This window comes from Gracilinanus agilis, chromosome 3 (assembly GCF_016433145.1).
Source record: "Gracilinanus agilis isolate LMUSP501 chromosome 3, AgileGrace, whole genome shotgun sequence".
Classification (NCBI taxonomy): Eukaryota; Metazoa; Chordata; class Mammalia; order Didelphimorphia; family Didelphidae; genus Gracilinanus; species Gracilinanus agilis.
This window is the reverse complement of record NC_058132.1, coordinates 340214287-340240104: the sequence shown is the minus strand read 5'-3', so window position 1 is coordinate 340240104 and position 25818 is coordinate 340214287. Positions and strand designations below refer to the sequence as shown.

Below are 25818 nucleotides of genomic sequence, written 5' to 3'. Positions count from 1 at the left end.
AAGGGGAATCTTTTTGGTATTGAGAGTCAGTGACTTCCAAAAGAGAAAGCAATTGATTCCCAATATTATGCTTACAGATAAACTTAACAAGTTTTTTAGTAAAAAGAAAAATAATAGGAATCACGAAAATACTTCAGGAGATGCCAGAAGGTATTAAACGAAATGAACCATCTATTCTTGCTTAAAATTATGGGAAAACAGGTATGGAAAGTCTCTTCCTTAACATGAAAAGCAGTATATATATATTTAAAGCACAAAAAGCATTAAATAATGGAAAAATGTTAGAATCATCCCCCCCTTAAAAGTAAGAACAATACAAGAATGCCCTTAGTCATTATTCCTATTTAAGATGGCACCAGAAACACTGTTTATAAGATAATAAAAATGAATTAAATAATGAAAAAAAGTGAAGGAAAGTGGCCTAGTAGTACCAGATATTAAACTATATTATAGGGGGCAGCTGGGTAGCCCAGTGGATTGAGAGCCAGGCCTAGAGATGGGAGGTCCTAGGTTCAAATCCGGCCTCAGACACTTCCCAGCTGTGTGACTCTGGGTCTAGGTCCTCTTCTCTTCTCCTTTCCTACTACTTTACTTGGTGATCTCATCAGCTCCCGTGGATTTAATTATCTCAGTGCTGGTGATTCTCAGATCTACCTATCCTGACACAATTTCTCTGCTGATCTCCAATTTTATATCTCCAACTGCCTTTCAGACAGATCAGTAGACATTTGAAACTCAACATATGTATAACAGAACTCATTACTTCCCCCCCTCAACCATCTCTCCCTCTTACCTTCCATGTTACTACAGAGGGCACCAGCATCCTCCCAGTCCTTCAGGCTCACATCAGTCATCCTGAATTCCTTGCTAATTGCTGCCTCCCACCCCATATCCAATCTGTTGCCAAGGCATGAAGATTTCTCCTCTGCTACATCTCCTGGATGTACCCTCTTCTCTTATCTGACACTGCCATCTCTCTGGTGCAGATCATTATCATCTCATACCTTGATTGCTATAGTAGTCTGTTTTTGGGTCTGCTGCCTCTCTTCAGCCACTAAAAGAATTTTCCTAAAACCTAAGAAGAATCATGTCATCTCCCTTACTCATAAACTCCAGTGGCTCCCTATTGCCTCCAGTAGCAAATACAAAATACTTTGTTTTCACAGTGAAAGTCCTTCATAACTCAATCTCCTCCTACCTTACCAGTCTTTTTTTTTTTTCTAGTCTTCTTACACCTTACTTCCTAGAACTCTTTGATCCAGTGACATTGGACTTCTGACGGTTTCATGAATAAGATACTCCTCTCCTCTCTGCTCTGGGCATTTTCTTTGGCTGTCCTCCATGTCTAGAATACTCCCTCCTCAGCTCTGACTACTCATCTCCTTAGCTTCCTTTAGTTAACTAAAATCTCACCTTCTACTAGAAGACTTCCTCAATCCCTTTCAATTCTAGTGCCTTCAATTTGTTAATTATTTCCCATTTATCCTGTTTATAGCTTGCATTGTTTGTTTATTGTCTCCCCCATTAGACTATAAGCTCTTTGAGAGCAAGGATTGTTTTTGCCTCTTTTTTTAATCTTCAGAGCTAAGCACAGAGCCTGGCAAATAGTAGGTGCTTAATAAATGTTTTTTGATTAATTTATAGGTCTATCTTAAAATATATTTTTAAAAAGTTCCTGAGGAGAGTGGTCCAGGAAAGAACTGAGTAGTTCTGGAATGTTAACCCCAAATTTTACTTTAACTTATTATGATCTTTGTTCAAGATTGCTACTACCTAAAACTATCTTAGGGTAGTCATATTAAGAGGCATAGGGTCTATCCCAGTTTGGGCACCTCTTTCCAGGCTAGAAACAGCGTAGATATTGATTCATTTTAAATTCAATAAAATGGTTATGGTAGACTTGAGCCTAAATTGCAGAGTGCACGTTGTTGTTATTTTTTTTTGACAGAATCCTTTCCCAGTTTTTGATCCCTTTTGGTTTAGGCCTAGTATTTTTGTGTTAAAGGGTATGCATTGTTGCATTTTATTTAGTGACTTCAGGAGTATAGTTCCAGATTGCTTTCAGAATGATTAACCAAATTCCTAGCTCCACCATCATCAATATGAGCTCCAACAGCTTTTCCAACAATAAAAAAGAATAAATATATATTACTAATTTAATTGGCATATATTATTGGATACGGGGTGAAGTCAACATCTGATTTCATTTCCCGCTATGCTCAAAATCACATTTTACAAAGATTACTATAAAATAACTAACCCTTTCCCTAATGTTCTAGAATCTTAGGTCATCAGACATTAATATCACATTCATTTAGTTTCATATTCATCTATTGTTTCATTGATCCATTTTTATATTATTATATTGCTTAAAATAAATTTTGATAATTACTTTAGAATATCTTTTAAAGTATGGAAGGGCCAGTTCCCTTTCATAATGGGGGAACTCTAAAAACAACATGCAACATAGATGGGGAAGCTAGATAACTCAAGAGGATAGAGCACCAGGACCAGAGATGGGAGATGTGGGGTTCAAATCTGATATCAGACACCTCTTAGCTGTAAGATCCTGAGCAAGTTATTTAATCCCCACTGCCTAGCCCTTACCACTTATGGGTCTTGTAAATGATACTGTAATGGATACATTCTAAGACAGAAAATGAGGGTTTAAAAAATATCAATGAGGAGGAACAGGATTCTCCAGATTTCAATGTATTTTTTTAAAGGAGTTCATCTATTACTCCTATACTTGCCCTGTAGGACCAAGAAGAACAAGTTTTGTCTCTCATGAGATTATTCTTCAAATATAAGGGCCATCTATTAAATTTTTCTTCATCCCATCCTTCTCTTTACCACTTTTAAGAGCTCCATACACTTCAAATAATTCTCTAGTTCCCTTACTATCCTTGCACTCTCTTTTGGATACATTCTGGCTTATCAATGTCCTCCCTAAAATGTGATTATCAGAAATGAGTATGATATTCTGGATGTGATCTAAATAAGGACAGAGTATGATAGGATCACAAACTCCCTTATTCATTCCTGAGGCTAGGTTTCCCTAAATGTAGCTTCAGATAAAAGAGCTTTTTAGCCTAGAATGACACATGGTTGACGCATATTGAGTTTGTAGTCTACTAAAATCTACAGATATTTTACAAATAAACTGTTGTCTATTCATGTCTCCTTTGTCTTGTACTTGTAAAGTTTTTTTTTGGACCCAAGTGTAGGACTTTACATTTATCACTATTAAATTTCATTGTACTAGTTTCAGCCCATCAGCCAACCGGACCTTGTCATCCAAAGTACTAGTCGTCCATGTTCATGTCATCTACAAATGTGATACCCATGTCCACAGAGAAGGCTCTGTGCCTTCCTCTAAGTCACTGAAAATAACGTTCAACAGCAAAGGGGAATGAGAACTGCTACATGAGAGGTCTTACCTCAAGTTGAAATCAAATGATAAATTATTACTCTTTGGATCAGATCATTCACCTAGTGACAGGTCTACCTAACTGTACCATCATCTATCTCATATTTCTCCATCTAATTATATGGTGTAAAGTCTGGCTCTGATCTTATTTTTTCACTATATTACTATCCATATTTTGGTATCATGCGATATACTAAATGTATATAAATGTGGAGGCTTGACAAATAGTTTGCTAAATCCAGGCATAATATGTCTGTTGTGATAATTAGATTACACCTACACTGCCCATCTTTAGATTTAATCACCAAAGGTGAGAGCGCCTCCAATCTTGGGAGGTCATAACCCCAGTGTGCTGGAGTGAGTGAAGAATCAGAATAGACTGATCCACCCCCTGGGTGGTCTATGAGAAGCATCTATTGTGATTGGACATACAAATTAGGAGGGAGACACAGGAAGTGATGCATAAGTGACCCCTTTAAAAGGAGAAGGTCCTCAGTCAGCTGAGGTCTTTGGTGGAAGAGGGTGTCTGGTGACGGGCTTCTGGTTTGGTGAAGGGGACCTGAGGGAGCTTTGCTGGTTTGTGACCGAGACTGTTCCACATGGTGAGTTTAAAGACTGAATCTTCCTGAACTTCTATTAAGAAACTTCCTTTTATAGACTCTGTGAATGAAGTTTGCTCCATTCACCTCCAGGCCTCAGGCCCTTTAACCCTCGGCTGAGGGTCAAGATCTACCTGGACTAATTACTGGGATAGATTCTTATTTCCGTATTTCCTCTCTCTCTTCTTATGTAAATAAACTTCCATAAAAAGTCAATTTTGATTTGAGATTATTCTTAATTGAAGATTGATAATAGTTCAGTCCTCTGGCAACCATCTTTAATATATTGAACCCATAAAACCCCTTTTTCACCCTTACACTATGCAGTTCCTTTCGTCTTCTAGTCTTATTATGCTATTAAAAAGAAAATGAGAAAATTCTGGCAAGACCTATCTTTTTATTTTACTTTATTTTTTAAAAACCTTTACCTTGTGTCTTAGAATCAATTCTGTGTATTGGTTCCAAGGTAGAAGAATGATAAGGTCTAGGCAATGGTCTAGCCCTGTGCAAGACCTATCTTTAATGAAGCCATCCCAGATCTTATCATCACTTCTTTGTCTAAATGACTATAAAGCATTTAAAAAATAAGATGCTCAAGAATTTTGCTAAGAACCAAAAATCAGACAGTCCTGGCAAGGAATTAGTCCCACTAATGCCTTCCTTCCTTCCCCTCCCCTGACCCTACTCAAGGAGGCTCTTTGGTCTCCCTACCTCGGTAAATACGGTGAAATCTATTAAGCTAAACAAGCTCTCAGAGGTCATTGAATCCAACCCAGAAATGAATAGGGCTCTCCTGGAAAGGAGCTGTCTCTACTACAGAATATTACCTATAAAAACAAACCTCTGTAGTCTCTGCCATCTCCCTAACCCCTAAACCTCATCCCAACCCATGCTAGGATGTAAGTCTTTCAGAATTCCTTTATAAAGGAGTTCTAAGGCTATTGAGTATTACCCCTCATGACCCTAGTTAGGATTTTCTTGGAAAAAATACTAAAATGGTTTATAATCCCCTTCTCTAGATCATTTACAGGTGAAGAAACTGAAGAAAAAAAAGTGAAGTGACTTGCCTAGGGTCATACAACTACTAAGTGGCAGAGGCCAAATTTCAACTCGGATCTTCCTGACATCAGGTATGGCATTCTTTTCATCATGCCGCCTCACTGCTCTTTAAGGTCCCTTTATAGACTTATTAAGCCATCAAAAATTAATAAAAATGGTACGACTTAATGATGACTGGGTTGTAAGTACTATATAGATAAAGTTAGGTATGGTTGATAACCCTGTAAATTGCTTCAGTCTTCCTGGTATATGCAACAAGAGTAATAAAAGTGTCTGTAGCCTTGGACCCAGTGATTGCCCTTTAGGTAATAGAGCAATAATAATAATAATAATAATAATAATAATAATAATAGCTTTATATAATTTTTAGTGCCTTAATATTTGCAAAGTGCTTTATACACATAGATGTAGTATCTAGGAATAACCTAACATTAAAAAAGTAATTTGTTCAAAAATATTAATAGAATCACTAGCTCATACTATAATGGAAAAAACCGGAACCAATCCAAATTTCCAGGGAACAAAATGATTAAGTAAACTGTGGAACATAAACATGATGATGGAACATTATAGAGCCGTTAAAAATAGCAAAGTATATGGATCATATCAATATGTGGATATATGTATATGCATATAGATTTATGAAATAAAACCTCTTTAAAGTGATCTTTAAATAGGTCTCCTGTGTTCATGTTGGTAGTTTTGTGTCTGAATACTGGATGCATTTTTTCGTATCTGAAAATATTTCTCATTCTAAGAATTTTTCCTCGCCTTTGTTAGTGTTATTAAAAAAGATTAGGGGGCAGCTACGTGGCTCAGAGGATTGAGAGCCAGGTCCAGAGACAGGAGGTCCTGGGTTCAAATCTGGCCTCAGACACTGCCTAGCTGTGTGACCCTGGGCAAGTCACCTAATCCCTCATCCCCTAGCCCTTACCACTCTTCTGCCTTGGAACCAATACATGGTATTGATTCCAAGATGGAAGGTAAGGGTTAAAAAATATATCAGAAGATTTGTTTGGATTCACATCAAGTAATATTAAGAAGAAAAATTCAGAACATAAAAGAATGTAGGTACACTGTGATTAGCAATGTTACAGGCATCTCTTATTTTTTTCCTAATGAATAATTCCTAAAAGGAAGTGGAAAGAATGGAAAAATAGTTTCATGTCCATTAAATTGAGTATTTTTTTTAAAAAAGATCTGAATCCATAAGTTAAAAAACTAAATTCTCATAATTTGAGGCATTTGAGGCATCTCAAAAACAAACTCCCTCCTGATATAATTGATTATTTTTGAAAGCAAGATCTATGGAAGATTAAGTTCACTTAAACAAATGCAGGGTTAGGTGGCTGGACCTGTGATTTCAGTGCTGTAAGGAATTCCTAGTTTAAAAATTCACACTACCAACGCATATCATACTTTTGGGGCATCTTAGGGACTTACAGAATTACCTAAAGTAGAGGTGTCAAATGTATGAGCAAAATTCCTGAGTGCAACCCTAACTGGATTAAAATGTAATTGGGGAATGTCTAACAAAAATAAGTAAAAATACAATAGAATATAGATAATGTTAATATGCAGTTTTGTAAATCAATATGTCTGGGTAGGAATCCTTATGTATGATTTAGTGGTCCCCTTCTATTTGAGTTTGATAGCATTGGAAGTTCATACTAGGGGGCACACAGGTAATAATACTAACACTAACACATACACACAGATGAATTTTTATCTGGGTGTCTGAAGAGTTCCAAAACTCAAGGGTTAAGAGTGGGAAAATCATATAGGAACAGTGATCTAGTCCAAGAGTGTCTGTACTAGAATAGGAAGCAAAATGTAGGGAATGGGGGGAGATGACCATTTGTAGGGCTCAACCTGTTTCTTTTCCTGGTAGCTCCTTGTATTCCCTGCCTCTTTCCTCTGATTACATTTTGACATGAACAGGGATAAGGTCTCTGTGCTCCATCTTGATTCAATTGTATCTTATAAGACCATGGATTCCATACTCTTCCTCTTTGACTTCTAGGCATCCATTCCTTACTTCCCTTTAACTGAGTATAGTGTTGAACTAAATACATTACCTTATTATTTGCTTTTTTACTTAGCAAATATTCCTTATTTTTAATTTGTGGTGTGCCAACTAGAAAACTGGCCTCAAAGCAAGGAAGATCTGGGTTTAGGTTTTGTCTTTGATTCAACTGGCTGTGATCCTGCATAAATCATTTAAACTTCTGGTGTTTTATGCTAATAGTGTCAGACTCCAAGAGAAACTAGAGGAAGATGAATAAAGGTAGATGCTTATGGTGGATGTCCCTCATCTCAGCAAAACAGGAGCCTAAGTCATTAGATGAGACAGAAGTAAAAAGGATCAGGGAGGAGCCTGAGGCACTTTGACAGAACTGCTGTTGTGGTATTCTGCTACAAAATCAACAAGAAGTGAATAGAAGGATAGGTGGTCCCAGATTAAGTTGAACAGGACCATGAGCTAGGCTTATAAAGTTTTGCTTCTTCTATTAATAGACAGTAGAAGTAGGTCAGGGCTCATGAGAATTGGTACCTTGTAGACAACGGCTGTCAATCTTGCCATTGACTAATGCCAAACCTATAAATGTACACTTACAAGTGTTCATATACTTAAGGAATAAACAAGTGATTCCAGTAGTCTTCTCCCTGGAGCACAGCAGTATTTGGAAGAAGTTAATCCCCAGTATCTCTGCTATACCTTGGATGATGAGCTCTGAAGACATGGATGCTTTCCCTGCAACATTCACTGCCACACATGTGTAGACACCCACATCAGAGAGCTGGACCTCCAGAATCTCCAACACTTGCATCCCATTCTTCTCAAGCATGTGGATACGGGCACTTGGTTCCAGTGGAACATCTCCCTGTGTGTGTGGGGAATAAGATAGGTAAAAGAAATAAGTCCCTCTAAACCCAAAGTTTTAGCCTCTTTATCCAAGGGTGAGCTCAGAACCATGGGCATTATCTACTTAAACATCAGAGCAAACCTTGAGTCAAATCCCAAGTCAAGTCAAGTCAAACAACAGTGCATGGGGCACAAGTATCTTCCAATCTGGAGTTCCAACAGCATGTTCAGGGGCTAGTTTTTAGACAATTGATAGTCAATAATAGTCAATCAAGATTTGTTAAAGAACCTACTAGGTGCCAGGTATTGTGCTAAACCCAGAAACAGGCAATTAGGTGGAATGATAGATAGAATACTGGACTTAGAATCTGGGTGACTTAGGTTTGAAACTTACCACAGACATTCCATTTTGTTGTGTGACCCTAAACAAGTTGCTAGTTCTCTCAACTATTTCTAAATTATCCTTTGTATATTTTGTCAGTAAGTAGTTGAACATATGTTGTCTCCCCCATTAGACTAATGAACTCTTGAAAACAGGAATTGTCTTTTCCCTTTTTCACTTATCAAAGTGTCTGGCACATTGGAGGCACTTAGAAAATTTTGTGCTGACTGATTTAATAACCTCTTTTAGCCTCAGTTTCCTCATATGCAAAAAAGTACTTGCCTCCCAGAGTTGTTGGAATGATCAAATGGGTTCATGCGGGTAAAGTGATATCCAAACCTTAAAGAACTATAAAAATGTTATCATAATTATTAGTAGTAGACTAAAATTCATCACCTCTTTGAGCAAAAGAAATTACTTTAATTCAGCATTTCTCTGTGGCACTGTACTGCTTCCTGTATGGAGCCTAGTAACACAAACATTGGCCCCACCTATAGTTGGCTTCTATGCTAGACCAGTGGTTCCCAAACTTTTGTGGCTTACCACCCCCTTTCCAGAAAAAAATATTACTTAGCCCCCTGGAAATTAATTTTTTAAATTTTAATAGCAATTAATAGGAAAGGTAAATGTACCTGTGGCCATCACTGCTTCCCTGGATCACTGCAGCACCCACCAGGGGGTGGTAGAGCCCACTTTGGGAATAACTGGTCTAGACCAACAAATCCTGCTGCTCAATCCCCCTCAACATATTCCATTAGAGTGGGAAGGGTTTTGGGATAGTCTAATTGAATTTAGTCTAATTCCTTAATTTCATTTCTGTTTAGCCTAATTCCTTAATTTCATTCATGAGAAAGATGAGGGCTGGAGAGGTCATGTGATGTGCCAGTGGTCAAGTCAGGTCAAGCATCCAAGGATGTGTGCACTCCCCTTTGTTGTCCTCCCTGGAACAGAACAGGCCAAAGTTTCAGACAGGTAAAAATCTGTCCTTGATGCTCTCCCCTCCATAGGCACCCAGTGGCACCATGCCTGCCTTCCTTGATGCTGACTCTCAGCTGTCTTCACCACTCAGGGCTTGTTCCTGCCTTCTTCATCGATGTTTCACTTCCAAAGGGTCTGAAGTGTCGGTTATCTACTCCGGCAGAGGCACAAACCATGCTACTGAGTTAGGTACAGAATCCTAATGCATCAAAGCTGGAACATGCTGTGGAGATGATCTAGTCTAAAACTTTCATTGGATGGAGGCAGAAACTGAGGCAAAGAGAGGTTAAAGAACTTCCTCAAAGTTACCCAAATGGTTAGGGCTTTGTCCAGCTGGGGCTAGAAGCCAGGTTTCGTAATTCTCACTCCAGTCCTCTTTCTATTAAATAATATAAGTGTATTTTAATTTATTTTCTATATTTTTTAAACCCTTAATTTCTGTTTTAGTGCCAGTTCTAAGGCAGAAGAGCAGTAATAGCTAGGTAATTGGGCTTAAGTGAACTGCCCAGGGTCACAGAGAGAGTAAATGTCTAAAGCCCACATTTGAACCCAGAATCCTCCCAATTCAGACCTGGTGCTCTAACCACAGTACTCTCTAGCTGCCTATGTCATTCTATCTAACACTATACGTGTTTTTTAAAATGTGGCTGTCCAGGGTCAAGGTTCTTGCCTCTAAGGTTTGATTTGTGATTCTCATAATAGTAATATTACAAGTGGAAGACACACATTTGAGCAGACAGAGCCTTTTCAAACCCACTTCTTATTCTATACTCCCTATACACCCTGCCTATGTCAACCCAGACGCTCTTTTGAAAAGACACACATCTTCGACCTAAGATGTATCATCTTTGCTTTGTGACTCTCTCTTGGTTTGCAGTTTCTAGTCCACTTACAGGGCATATTATACCCACACTGCCCACCACTGTGGATATCCCAGGCTCAAAGTCTTGCCAAGGGAGTGCAATTGCAACCGTCACTCATCCTGGCTAGATAGAGCACAGAAAAGTATTTGGTCCTTTTTGGTAACGTGGCTGCTGTAATATAGTGAGCTCCCTGGATCAAGGACCTCACTCCAAACAAGGATTTTAGCTTCATTAATCCCAGGTTTGCTCCAGCCTCCCACGTCAATTCCCAGAAAAAAAAAAAGAAGAAAAAAAAAGAAATATCTTCTTTTCTGTGCCCCAAGGCCACTGCTGGCAGTAGTAATGAATTTCATATCCTTTCTTGGAAATGGGTCAAGGCTGTGGGAAGTGTGTATGAATGTGTGTGAATGTGTATGTGTGTGTTCTTGCGTGCATGTGGGAAAGTGACACTGGTTTCCTTGTTTTCTCTTTCTCTCAAGCCCCATTCTTGAAAGCCAAATGAGGCAGGGTGAAGTTTCCCTCTTCATTAAACTGGGAAGCCCAGTGGTCATTTTAAATCGTATTTGGCCAAGACCGTCTTTAGACTTGATGCAAGACGTACTCATGAAAGGTGGGCAGCCAAGAGGTTCTAGGAAAAAATATGAAGACCAGGAGTGGCTTGTTCTAGCATTCATCCACACGGTAGCTGGAGGGCTATACCTTCTGGACCCAGTGGATAGTAAGAAATGAACAAAGGCCATGGAACCCTGAGATCAAATGGATTCTAGGACAACTGATGAATGAGGAAAAAGTCAAGAAGAGCAGAAGACTACCGAGTTAGGGGACAGCATCCTAGAGGGTAACCTCTCATTCACAATCTACAGCTGATGGTAGCCAGGTGATACAGAGGTTAGAAAAATAGGCCCAAGGACTAGAAAGACAATGAATTAGACACTCAGAAGAACTGGGTTCAAATGTTGCCTCAGACACTTACTAGCTATGTGATCCTAGGCAAATCTCTTTATCTTATTTATTCCTTTCCTGGAAAATGAGAATAATAATGATGATGATGATAATAATAATTTATGTTATTATCATTATATATTACATTATATATAACTGCATTATATATAATATAATATCTAGATATAATATATTATCATCATCATATTATATTATAAACAGGGTTGTGACTATGAAATAACACTATATGACTATGAAATAAGGTTTGTTTTGCAAACCTTAATTTACTTCATAAATGTTAGCTTTTATTATTAGTTTTTTAGATGTCATAAATCGATATAATTGAAATGAATCAATATAAATTGAGATGAAAATATGAATGCCTTTGGGGAATAGCAGAAAAATTATATTAAACTTGGAATAGGGAGGGCTGTATTTGAATCTCAGTTCTGAGACTTACTAGATTATGTATCTCTGAAGAAAATATATGTATTAACTACCTCACAGTGGCGGTGTTAGAAAAAAATGCTCTGGAAGGACTTGAGAGTTCTAGGTTCCAGGTGTTCCTGGGTTTGAGTTCACTGGGTTCTAGGTGCCTACTCTACTACAAAATCTATTTATGAACTTGGTCAAAGCAATTCTTCTCTCTCAGTGTCCATTTCCTCACCTATAACACGATGATCTCTAAAGGTTTCCAGACAGAAGATTGTAATTAGAGGATTGTTGCAAGTAAAAATACCTTCCTAAAAATGAAGAATCGGATAAGTTTAGCTCCATACACACTGGTCAATCTTAATGGAGAAGGGCCTGACCATCCCACCAATACCAATTACTGACCAACTGCACGGAGAAGCAGGAAATACAGGAACCCAGGGAAGAGAAGTGCTGCTCAGACCACGAACCTCACTGCCAGGCATGCCCCCACAGCCACGATCCCAGGCAGATGAGACTTGTCAGCTCTGCAGGTAAGGCAGCTTCCAGCTTTTCAGTAACCAGAGAGACTGAAGACTCAGAAAAGAAAAATCCTAGCCCCCTAAGTCTTCGGCACTTCCAAATGGTCCAATATTAGTAACAAATAGAGTTTCAACAATGGAAATGGCATTAAAAAAGATGCATTATGATCTGCTTTGCTGCTGCACCCTAAAGACCACTAGGTTTTAAATGAAGAATTGATGGGGCCTGAAGGCAGATTGAAGCATATCATTTTTCACTTTATTTTCTTCAGGCCTTTTAAAAATAAGTTTCTTCCTTCACAACAGGATGAATATGGAAATATGGGTTGTATGATAGCACATGTGTAACCTATGTCAAATTGCTTACTGTCTCTGGAAGTGTGAAGGGAAAGGAGGGATTTGGAACTCAAAATGTCAGAAAAAGAATGCTAAAAATTGTTTTTTCATGGTACTAGAAAATAAAAATAAAACATTACTGGGGGCAAGTGGGTGACAGTGGATTGAGAGCCAGGCCTAGAGACGGGAGGTCTTAGGTTCAAATCTGGCCTCAGACACTTCCTAGCTGTGTGACCCTGGGCAAGTGATTTGACCCCCACTGCCTACCTCTTACTGCTCTTCTGTCTTGGAATCAATACACAGTATCAATTCTAAGACAGAAGGTAAGGGTTTAAAAAAATGTTACTGAAGACTTTTTAAAAAAGGTTACTGGGCTTTTAAAATCATCACACTTGCAGCTAAAGCCTCTTAATATATGTATGATCTCCCCCTATTAGAATGTGAACTCCTTGAGAGAAAGGACTGCCTTATTTTGTATTTGTATCCTCAGTGTTTAACAACTAGCCTTATATATAGTAAGCATTTAATAAATGCTTTTCTATTCATTCATTCACTCATTCATTCATAATTTACTTCCCTGAAGAACTTGGCATCTGACTTCTAGGGTGAGTGGCCAAATGGATCAGCCTAAGAAGAATGGAGCCTGGAGCTGAGGACTTTCCAGGAGATAAGAAAGGGTATGCTTAGTTTAATATTATGGGCATAGGGAAGTAAAGGTAAGATCCAAATAGAATTTGGATCAATGTCAATAAATATTTATTCAGGGGGCAGCAAGGTAGCTCAGTGGATTGAGAGCCAGGCCCAGAGATGGGAGGTCCTGGATTCAAATCTGGCCTCAGACACTTCCTAGCTAGGTGACACTGGATAAGTCACTTAACCCCCATTGCCTAGGCTTCACCGCTCTTCTGCCTTGGAACTGACACTTAGCATTGATTTTAAGACAAAATAAGGGTTTAAAAATATTTGAGTGACTTTGGCTAATTTACTCACCCTTTCTGGGGCTTAGTTTCCTTGTATGTAAAACAACGGGGTTGAACTAGATGACTTCTAAGATCCCTTCCAGCTTTAAATCAATGATTGGATATTAAGTGTTCTGGGGAAAGGATGTTGGATAGGGCATGCAACTTAAAGGACAATACAATGATCACCCTGGAGGAGTTGCTGTTGTAGGCACTTATTTCCCAATGGAAATGCTAACTGATAAAAAGTAGGCATGTGATTGCTGAATTGCAGCTAATGAGAGGCTGAAGAGGAAGAATGGTTACCAGTCCTGAGGTCTGCATCTGGTTGGTCAGAAGTTTTGTAATGATCAGATCTCTGGGATTCAGGAGTTTTAGAAAGGCTGATATAGGGGCAAGACTTATGTGGATCTCATTCTCCCTGCTTGGGAGATGGGGAGTAAAGATGGACAGGATCAAAGAATGTTGTAGCCTTATAGACACTGAAGCAACACCAGACAGTCCTTGGGACCTCTGATAGGGTCCCACACTGACTTTTTGGGTCTCTAGGCCCCGGGCACAGTCTGACCATTCCTTACCTTCAGCCAGGTGACCTGGGGTTGGGGGCGACCTGTGATCTTGCAGGAGAAGCGCCCAGTCTGTCCCTCTCTTGCCACCACCCTGCTGAGCTTAGTAGCAAATCTTGGAGGGCTCTCTCCCCAGATGCTTGGCAGGTTATCAGTGGGGGCTGCCAGCCTGCCCCTGGAAGGCAATCAGGATAGAATTAATTCTGGCTTGCATCAAAAAGCTATTGATATTCCATCTCTCCCACTCTCATTTCCTTCTCAAGACTCTGAATCTTCTCTCAGGCCTAAGGAGTCCTTTGGGGAAAGTCATGGAAAAGGACCCTTTGAGTGGGTTCATTTGGATTCTATGCTTTCTAGGATAACACCTTACTTTTGTCTTGGGTCTAATCCTTGTGTGTGCAGATGTGTGAGAATACTAGCTTTTTCTCTCATTTCACCTGGAGTTGAATGAGGGCAATGGCTAAATCAACAACTTAATCTGTCTCCTAGAAGAGAGACTAAGAGAAAATAGTTGTCTTATTGTGAAATGATACCCAGGTCAGGAGCATTAATTAAATTGCAAACACTACCATATGCTCAAGGCAGGCAGGTAGCACAGTGGATAGAAGCAGGCTTGAAGTCAGGAAGATTCATCTTCCTGAGTTCAAATCTGGCCTTAGACACTTACTAGCTGTGTGGCCCTGGGCAAGTCACTCAAGGTTACTTGCCTCAGTTTCCTCATCTATAAAATGAGCTGGAGAAGAAAATGACAAACCACTCTAGTATCTCTGCCAAGAAAACCTTAAATGGGGTCACAAAGAGTTGAACAAAACTGAAATGACTCAACCAAAACCATCATCATCATCATCATCATCACCACCACCACCACCACCATCACCCCTTCCTCCCCCATTGAACTCTCATCCTGATTACTGTACATACAATGTCCCAAGTTTATTCTTTAAACCAACAAAGAAAGCATCTCCTGGTACCTCAGTCACTCCCCCATCTATTGATACTTCCTGGTACACTCACCCTAGGGCCTTGGCACCAGACAGCTCTCTATTCATCTTCAGGGAGTTTCCTGCAAAGAGGAGATCAAATAAGAAATGTTAAGGGAAATAGCCCATTCTATGGACTGAGCAAAGTAGGGAAAGGAGGTCCAACTACAAGAGCTGGAATTAATTCTTTATTGCCTATTTTGTGGTTGTGGCAATCCAGCACCTGCCCCATGAATTAACCTAAATTCCATCTCTTCCTTGCCCCATAACTGAGCATTTTTATTGGCTATCCCCCAGAGATGCCTGGAGTTCTTTCCCTTCATCTTTTGGTTTCTCTGGATTCTTCAAGATCCAGCTAAAATCCTACCTTTTGCAAGAAACCTTTCCTAATCTCATTAATGCTAGTCATCCTCTTCATCCCAGGACAATACTCGTCCATACTTTTGTCTTGCCACTAGACTTTGATGACTCTGGAAGAGAGAGTGAGGCGGAAGACTTTGTGCAACTCTGCCTCACTTAAATCCAATTCACACTCAAGTCAGTCTCATCCAGAGATGTCAGTGGTCCTCTTCCAAGACAAATGATGAACAGCAAAGTTAGTGCCTTCCTTCCATTGATTATCTCTCATTTGCACACTGCTTGTATGCTTTCTCTTTCCTTAGTCTGTGAGTTCCTTGAGAACTTGGGCTATCTTGAGCCTTTTTTTTCATCCCTGGTATTTGGCACAGTGCCTGGCACGTAATAGTGTTTATTAACAAATAAATGTTTATTAACTAATTAACTAGACTGGTATATACTTTAAAAAATCTCTAGTTTCCTTTGAAACCCAGATCCAATGCCAGTTCCTTTAAGGGATCTTTTCTGATCAACAGAGCTACCATGTCTTCTCCCCTGGTTCCCTCTACTCCATGCAAAAAATCTCTTTTACCAATTTTACATATTTTCTATGCATATTTAAATGCTTACATACTGTCTCCTCCATAGATATAATAAATTCCTTAAGGCTAGGGACTGCTTCATTTTTGTCCTTGAATCCTCAGCACCTACTCTCCCCAGAGTACACTGCCTAGTACATAAGAAGTTCTTCATAAATATTTGCTGTTTAAGGTCAAAGTTGTGGGGGTTGGGAATAGGAGGCAGAGAACTATGTAGCTCTCTACAAGAGTTCTGACTATCAATTAATGTGAAAAGTTATAGTTGACTTCCACTGAGGGAAAACAACACACACACACTCTCTCTGTTTTTGCCTCTCTCCTCTCCCACAAATTTATCTGAAGATGGTAAGTGGAAGAGAGAGAGAGAGAGTCACAGAGGAGGCATTTAGTGAGAAGAAGAAACTGCTGCAATAGGCTTCCTCAGAGTCAAAAAGCAAAGCATGGGGAGTGAGTGATGACAGTATCCAGTAGAAGTCTGATAGAATCTTCTGCTCAGGGGCTGGCCCCATTCCCTAACTCTTTGATCCTATCAACTGTAGGTTCAGCGTAACTCTGCCAACCTTGGCTCTTTGGGTTTAAAAGAGCTCTGTTTTTTTAAATTAATGTTTTGGTTTTTTCCCATTTATATACAAATACAATTTTTGGCAGTTGTTTTCTAACATTTTGAATTCTCTTCCTCCCTCCCCTCTCCCTGAGATGGTAAATTAATTTGCTATTGGCTATACACGTGCTATTATATAAAACATTTCTATATTCGTCATGCTGTGGACAAAGACATGTTAAAAAACACATGAAAATAAAGTGAAGAATGGTTTGCTTCCATCTGCATTCAGACTCCATCAGTTTATTTTCTGTAGGCAGCTAACATTTTTCATCATAAGATCTTTAGGACCATGTTGGATCATTGTTCTGGTGAGAGTAGCTAAGTTCTTCAAGTTGTTCAACACACGATTGCTATTGGTATGTATGTTGTTCTCTTGGTTTTGCTCACTTCATTCTGCGTCACTTTATGTAGATCTTTCCAGGTTTTGCTGAAATCCTCTTGCTCATCATTTCTTCTTTTTTAAAATCTTATTATATTTTACCCAATTATGCATAGAGAGAATTTTTAACATTTGTTTCTTGATATTTTTGTGATCCAAGTGATCTGTTTTAGAAGTTCTTTGAATCATTTTTATTTCTGATGCTATCCTAACTTGAAGAGCCATCTTAGTCTCTCCCAGTGGTCTGGTCCTTATGCTGTGGCTTATCACACTCTCATCTTGAACCTGAACCCATGACAATCAGTAGCAGTTCTCTCCTACTACTCGTGCTTTCCATTTCACTGGGGGCTAGCCACTATTGGTAATTTATGTTGATTTTAAAAGTTTGTCTTTTAGCAAGGCTGAGGGACTTATGAGAAAAAAAACTAGCCACATTCAGAGGAAGAACTGTGGGAGCAGAAACACAGAAGAAAAACAACTGCTTGAACACATGGGCTGATGGGAATATTATTGGGGATGTAGACACTAAACGATAACTCTAGTCCAACTATCAATAATATGGAAATAGGTCTTGATCAATGATACATGTAAAACCCAGTGGAATTGTGCATTGGCTAAGGGGGGCTGGAGGGTTGGGGGGAGAAGGAAAGAACATGAAACATGTAACTAGGGGAAAATATTCAAAATAAAAATAAAATATAATAAATAAATAAAAATAAAAGTTTGTCTTTTAATACTACATTGTATACACCCAAAGAAGATCCCTTTATAATGAAGAAAAATAGTTAAGAAAAAAACTGACATAACAAATACGAATATTGTATGTAGCAACAAGTTCCTATAGCCTTTTACCTCTTCACCAAATATGTCTGACCCACTGCTAAACTAGAGAGGTGGCTTATTGAAGGCCTGTATATATGAAGAACCTTCAGTGTTTGCCATTTTATTACGCCTCAGATTAAACTCCTCTTTCCCTCTTTGAAGGAGCCCCCAAATTTGGACCTCTACTCCCCATTCAGCCCAATCCCTTTGACTAACAAATACAATAGTTAAAATTTAGGATAGGAACTGGATCTGTGAGTTCATTAATATAGGCAGTCCCAGATGAGATCTTCATTTAACTATGCTGGTTGAAATATTCTCTTCTTAGAGAGCTGCTTAGAGCACTGAAAGGGTAAGTGATATGTCCAAAGTCACACAGCCAGTAAATGCCAGAGGCAAGCCTTGGACTCAAGACCTTCTAGCTCTGAGGTCAATTCTCTACCCACTGTCACACTGCCTCGTTTTAAAGAAAAAGAAAAAAAAACTTATTTAAGAGGAAGATCTTACACAAAAGGGGTGACAGAGGAGGATTCGAGAACAAAGATGCATAGGAAGCACTAAGGTCCTATTCCAATGCCTGATCATGGATTAGAGAAGACTCTGAATGGGGAGAGAATACCCTGTGACACAAGTGAAAAGCTTTTGAGTACTGAAATGTGTGCACTCCTGGGCAGAAATCCATGATTGAGAGAAAGCATGTGGGAATGTGGGAAAGGATCAAGGGAGGGACAAATAATTGCAACTGGCATATATTTAGCCTTTTAGGATTTGCAAAGGGCAGCTGTGCCAGGCCTGGAATCAAGAAGACTCATCTTCTTGAGTTCAAATCTGGCCTCAGGCATCTGATTATCTGTGTGATCTTGGGCAAGTCACTTAACTCTGTCTCTTAGTTCCTCATTTGTAAAATGAGCTAGAGAAGGAAATGGCAAACCACTTTGCCAAGAAAACCCCAGATGGGGTCACTAAGCATCAGACACAACTAAAACAAATGAACCACAAAGGTTTACAAAGCACATTATACATCACTTTTGAACTTTATAACCTTATGAAGTAGTGCTCTAGGTGTTATTATTCTCATTTAACAGAGAAGGAAGCTACCAAAGTAATTTTCCTTCAGCACAAGTCTGATCAAGTCTCCCCTTTATAGAACCAACTCTGGATTATCTTAAGGATCAAATATTAACATCTCTGTTTGGCAATGAAATCTCTTACTCCCCTGGCGCACTCCACCAATACTCCATCTACTCATCTTAGTGTCTCTTGTTACATTTGCCCCTCATGCTATAATTTACTTCTCCCTCGTCTCCAACTTTTTGAATATTGTTTTCCTCCAACTCTTTTTTTCAAGCACCATCTTTTAAATAAAGCCTTTCAAGTTCAGAGTGCAGTAAGCAGAGCCAAGAAAACAACATACACAATGGCTACAACATTGTAAATGGAAGGAACCTCCCTCACCTCTACATAAATAAAAAGTGACTATTGCAAGACTATAGAACAAGTATGGCATGGGATAACAGATATAAGAAGAACTTCTCAATCTTTGCAGGGGGGGAAGTTCACAAGGTTTACACATATTTGCATAGACTTTTTCTGTGTACTGATTGATCTCTTACACAGATTTTTCCTTTTTTTGGCATTTAAAAATTAGTATTTGTTAAATGAGATGTTTCTTTGGGACGGGGAAGGAAAGCAATAATGGAGCAAATTATGATGATTTTAAAAAGGATCTCAATAAAAGCATACTAAAAAAAGAAAAACTTTCAATAAAAAACCTTACTTCAATGTGAAAACAACAATATTTATCTACAGTGCAGAATCAGCATTATTTTTAGTGATAACACCGGAAACCTCCCCAATAAAATTGTGAGCAAATCAAAGATGACCATTTCCACTATTATTTCATCCAGTGCTATCAAAAAGTGAATAAATGAGACAATATTTTATATATAATATAAATAAATAAAATATAAACAATGGCAAGATTATATCTATTATATATCTATATCTGTTATACCTATTTTGAAATGATGATTTAATTAGCTTCAGAGAATCAACTCAAAAAAGGAGCATAATTTTAGTGTAGCCATTGACAAAATCCACCAAAAACTAACTTTTCTATACATTATTAACAAAACCCAGGAAGAAGAGATTGGAAATGAAATTCAACTTAACATTTCTACAAAAAATTAAGTATTTATAAATTAACCCAACAAGACACACATATAAATTATGTGATTATAATGACAAAATATTTAATAGAAATAAAGGGCCTAAATAAATACTCAAAATTCATGCCAATAGAGTAAAAAATCCTGAAACAACACAAATCACTCCTTCAGTTCTAAACCAATCAGATTCCTAAGGGGTTATTACTTTATAGAATTTGCAAAAATAATAACAAAATCCTTTTGGAAGTTGAAAGACAAAAAGTACAAAGGAATATAATAAAAAAAGTAGGAAGGATCTATCATGTCTCAAACTATGTATCAAAGGAATAATTATCCAAACTATGAAGTACTAAATAAAAATAATAAAAAAGGTAGATCAATGGAACAGACTAGATGTCTAGAAACAAATGCCTAAAGAGGCCCTATGTATGATAAACCCAAGAACAGGAATTACTAGGCGAGGGACACCACATTCCACAAGAACTGCCAGGAAAATAAATGAAAGTTTTAGGATACTATTCTGCATAATAAACTGCAATAAATTCCAAATGGATTAACAACCTAGAATGTAAAATGTCAAGGCAAAAAAAGAGAAGAGAAGGTTTTCGCTTTTACAATTAGGAGGGGAGAAGGATGCTGCAGTCATATATAGAATGGAAGAAATCATAAGACAAAAATAGACTCAGTGACATAAAATTAAGATGGTTTTATACAAATAAAATCAATGCAACTATAATCATAGAAAAGAAATGGACTTTGAATTTTACTTGTTACATGAAATGGCTCTCTTGGAAGAGGAGAGAGATGAATATTGAAGGAAATTATGGTGATGCAAACAAAACAAAACACCCCAAAACAGCATTAAAATCATTAAAAAAGAAAAAGAATCAACAAAATATAGCAGATATTTATGTTAAAAACTCCAAAAGCCTAGAATTCAAAATACCTGGAATTTTTTAACAGTGTGCCATCTAACATATATAGGGAACTGACAAAAGTAAACAAGATTAAGAGCTACTTCTTAAAAGACAAGTATTAAAGGAGATAAACATATTTGAAAAGGAAAGATGCAACCAATAACAAAATAAAAAAATGTTCAAATCAGTAATAACTTGAGAAATTTAAACCAAAATAACTCTGGTTTTACCTCATGGCTATCAAGATGCTAAAAAATGAGAAAATGAATTGCTAAAAGGACTGTGAGAAGACACATTCACACTTGGCAATGCTTTTTGATTAATTGATTTTAATTTATTTAATTTAAAAAAAATTTAAATTTAATTAATTGATTAAATGCTCTAGAAAATAGTCACATATCATGCAACAGAAGTTACTAAATCTTTTATATCATTTGAGTTACAGATTTCACTAGTAGCATTTATCTTTAGATTAGTGACAAGAAAATGAACATGTGAACAGAAATGTTGAGAAAAGCATTATTTGTGAAAAAACTAAGAAACAAATTATGTGCCCAGTGCCTGAGGAATGACTGAACAAATCATAGTACACTTACAGAATTCTGCACTGTAAACGAATGATAAATGATGAGAACTCAGAGAAACTTGGGAAGACTTGTATGAAGTAAATCAGAGTGAAAAAAGCAGAGCCAAGGAAAAAAAGTTTTCATGTTCATTGGGAAGAGCCTGTTGTGTTAAGAAAATGTATTAAAAACTCTGTGTGTGTGTGTGTGTGTGTGTGTGTGTGTGTGTGTGTGTAAAATTAAAAGAGGTAACCACAGGAAGAAACAGGTTGAGAGAGAAAGAACAAATCGGCTAATGTTAAGGAAAAGAAATAGAAGAAAACTTATAGAGGTATATGGCAGGAGAATAAGGAGAAGAAAAAGGGCATAAAAGAAAGAAAACAAGACAACCTATTTCAAAAGGGTGGCAAAAAGCTCTACAGTATTGTAGAATTATGAACTTAGAGTTCTTCCCATGGCCCTACTCTCCAACTATCTCCATTTAACCAGAAACTTAGATTCCATTTTCACACTGATAGTTAGGTTTTGGGGCTTATCTTCATACAACTTCCTCCAGTCCCCTTCATGCTCATGCAGGGGTACCCTTCCCCATCTCCATTTTCCAGCATCCCTTTATATATTGTGACCCCCATTAGAATGTAAGCTCCTTGAGAGCAGAGACTGCCTTGCTTGCTTGTATTTGTATACCTAGCTGTTAGCATAGTGCCTGGCATGTAGTAAGCACTTAAATTATCTATCTATCTATCTATCTATCTATCTATCTATCTATCTATCTATCTATCTATCTATCTATCTATCCATCTATCCATCTATCCATCTATCCATCTATCCATCTATCCATCTATCCATCTATCCATCCATCCATCTTCTATCATCTATGCTTTTTTCTTTTTTTCATTACTCTTTTCAATACTTCCCACTGCACAGGGAAAAGGCAGGGATGAAGGGGCAGGGCAATCAAGGAATAGGTTGGGATATTCACCCAAACCCAGAGAGGTGACAAGAAGAGAATGTATCTTTGGAACACTAAGTGGGGAGGGGGCACACAACAGGCACATGGAGATAATTTGCTAGTAACTCGTAGAAGAGTGATGACAGAGATCTTCTCATACATTACCAAGGGGTGATGGTTATGGGAGGGATGAGTTGTATGTTGTTCCAGATGCCTTCATTGTAAAGTTTGGAACTGTGGGACCACGTAGAAAAGAAAGTTTAAGAATAACAAGCATGCGTTTTTTGAGTTGTGAAAAAAAACAAACCAATGAAAAAAAATCAAATCCAAATCTTTTAGAGATTTGTTCCCATATGGGCAAGTTAGAGTGCCAGCAGTCTGGGAAAAGTGGCAAGTGCCATCTGCTGGATGAGAGTTAAATCACTGAGTAGAAGACATGGAAACAGATCAAGAACGGATAGAAAGAAAGTAGATCATGGTGGTCTGAAAAATCTTACAAGTTAAAAAAAATAAGGCCTCCTATCTAGCTTTGTAGTGAGGGTATGGATCCATATGCAGATCCCAGGATATTTTCTACAGTTTAAAAAAAGTAATGGTGATTATTAAGTTATTATTTACTATGTAGCAGAGCTATATATAATGTATAGTAATAGCATTATGTATAAATGTTTTATTATTATATGCTATAGCAATGATAATAGAAATATGCTACTACTAATAAAAAACTGCAAAAACAGACAGCAATAACATGTAGTGGTTTAATGGAGAGAAAGATGGAACCCAAGAAAACCAGGATTTAGGTCCCACCTCTAATATGAAGCGAATGTGAAATGCTGAGCAAGTCACTTAATTTCTCAGGGCCCCAAGCAGAATAGTTATTGATCTGCATTGGCAGATAAATTTCCTCACTAGGAGTTCCCTGTACCAAGGAAGTCAAAGGTTCAGCCATGTTTCTGTTGTCGAGTCTTGTCCGACTCTTTGTGAATCCATTTGGAATTTTCTTGGCAAGGATACTGGAGTGGTTTGCTATTTCTTTCTTCATCTCATTTTACAAATGAGGAAACTGAGGCAAACAGAATTAGGTGGCTTGCCAGAATGCTGGAACTGTTGCCCTCTTCCTTGCATTCCAATACTGACAGGCACACCTGTCAGAATCAGAGAAGGAATTCTGGAGGCCTTGGTGTCCCTGACTTCACCAACAATCCCCTCCATTATTTTCCACTGTTTGGATGAGATTGGACTATGAGGATTAAATGAGGCAGTTCTCTATGAGATCTCAGGTTGTGACCTGACAGTAAATAAGAGCTGAAAGAGTTCTTCTGAGCAAAAACTATGTCCCTTCTTAGTAAAGTAGATGACATCCATGTGATATGTGACCTCCTTAAAGATTTTCTTCAGAACTTCAAGGAACCTCTTTTGACTTTTTAAATGAGATCTTTATGGCAGCAGCAAAAATTGCAGATGAGGACAACCGCAAAGCTGCCACGTGTGGGGCTATTGATGAATTCCCCAGACCAACAGGGACAAATTAGCTTTCCTCATGATACATTTGCAAAGACTTGCTGAAAGCTCCTGCACTAAAATGGATGTTTCCAATCTGGCTAAAGTCTTTGGTCCTTCTATAGTTGCTCACACAGTGCCCAATACTGACCCTATAACAATGCTATAGGACACCAAACATCAGTCCAAGGTGGTAGAATGCCTGCTTCCTCTGCCACTGGAATACTGGAGCCTATTCTTTTGACCCAATGCATGGCATCGAAAATTCTAATGCCTTTTCTATACTCTAGACATCAGATGTCAAAGTGAGTGCATTAGGGCCTCTGAACACACCTGAGCAGCAAATCATCAAGACTTCTTCATTCAGTTCTCTGTCCCCGAGAGTTTGTTCCACTATCAGTAAGAATACTCCTAAGTTTGGAAACAAAAGTGAGTTGCTACCAATCTGGGACATCAAAGAAACTTTTTTGCCTCTCTGATGCTCAAGTGAAGCCACTCTATCCTTGTTTCTTCCCTGGAATTTTCATGCTGCAGGAAAACCTATATTCCATGTTTTATGGCCTCCTATATTTGCTACTATTATCATTTTCCGGGCTTTTGATCAAAACAAAACAAACAAAACAATGAACTACCAAGTGTTCAAAGCTGGATTTCACTGCCCTACCTAGCTGCTCCACCTTGGTTCTGTCACTCAATGCCTCCTTAAACGTAAGTCATTCTTTCTTTTGGACCTCAGTTTCCTCAAGCAGAAAATAAGGGGGTTGTATGAGATGACCTCTACAGGCCCTTCCTGCTCTAAATCCATAGTTCTATGAGCCATAAACATGTGGTAACCTCTCTGATCAGGACATGAGAGAAATCAGGCAGCTGGTTTAATAAAAGTCAGACACAGGACCTAAAAATATCAGCATGGCTATTAAAAAAGAGGATTTGATCCAGGAACACATTTCAATGTCAGGAACTTCACTATTATTAGTCAAAGAAATATGGCAGTAATAGGAAGGCATGTCAAGGCCTGGTCTCCTTTATTAAGCTACAGGTGGAGTAGGTTTCAGCTTTCCATTTCCCTTAGGAGATTAACTTGCATCTTTGAAGAAAGTATCCCCCTAAAAGGTGAAGTCTGAGACTTTGCATTGAGAGAATTCGTCCCTTTGTTTGGCTTGGATTAGCCTGTCAAGGAGCCTTGTATCTGAGAACAGTTTCTTTCTCACCTCTCACTAAACTTGATCCAGTGCTGAGGAAGTTAGAACATCAACTCCTTTTAGCTCCAGCTAACCCTTGCAAAGTGGGGATTTATTTCCTAGTGATTTATTCATCAAGGTGCCACTATAAAAAGGAGATGGTTGGGCACAGGGGAAGTGTTTTGGCTCCTGAGTCAGAGAACCTAGCTATATATCCCATCTCTGACCTTTCACATGTATTACCTTGAGTATGTCACCTAACCTTTTTGGTTTCCTTATTTGCAAAATGAGGGGCTTTGGACCAGGAAGCCTCTAAAGTGCCTCCTAGCTCCAGGTTCATGAAAGCTTTCATTTTATTTATTTTTGCTTGGTGTGAGTAGTTTGCAAGTAAGAGTGAAGCAAGCAACAGCAGAACAATTTGTACAATTAAAACGAACCCCACTATAAAGATGAGTGACTCTGAAAGATTTAAGAACTAGATCAGTGTGGTGATCATCCACAATTCTAGAGGAACCAAGAGGAAGCACAAAGGTGAAGACAAAAATGGATCTCTGCCCATGAGGTTTGCTAGGCAAAGATATTGGTGTACTTTACCATTTTCTTCTCCAGTTCCAAAGAAAGGTTTTATGACTTACTTGCCCAAGGTCATACAGCCAGGAAGTTTCTGAAGCAGGATTTGAACTTGGATCTCTCTGACTCCAAGTGCAGCTCTCTATCCACTGAGCTACTGGTTGCCCCCAATAGTCCCAAAGTCAAGACCTACAAGGCTCAATCAAAAGGATTCCTGCATTAAGTGGTTGGTAATGCCTTGCCAAGAAATCTAGGAGAAATTGGAAAAGACCAGGACAATAATCTATGGTTAAATATTAAATGTGAAGTTTCAA

The 25818-nt window shown here is 38.3% G+C and overlaps 1 protein-coding gene and 1 pseudogene across 1 annotated transcript in view; one reads left to right on the top strand and one right to left on the bottom strand.

The window, feature by feature from the left end:
* The window catches only part of MYLK (myosin light chain kinase), a 331964-nt gene that overhangs the window by 215256 nt on the left and 90890 nt on the right, over window positions 1–25818 (bottom strand). Inside the window, exons 3-5 of the mRNA XM_044670040.1 lie at window positions 14948–14996; window positions 13946–14108; window positions 7808–7973 (exon numbers count right to left, since the gene is read on the bottom strand). Coding sequence (XP_044525975.1) covers window positions 7808–7973; window positions 13946–14108; window positions 14948–14996 — 378 coding nt within the window. The remainder of the gene's footprint in view (window positions 1–7807; window positions 7974–13945; window positions 14109–14947; window positions 14997–25818) is intronic.
* LOC123239139 lies at window positions 21866–24243 on the top strand (annotated as a pseudogene).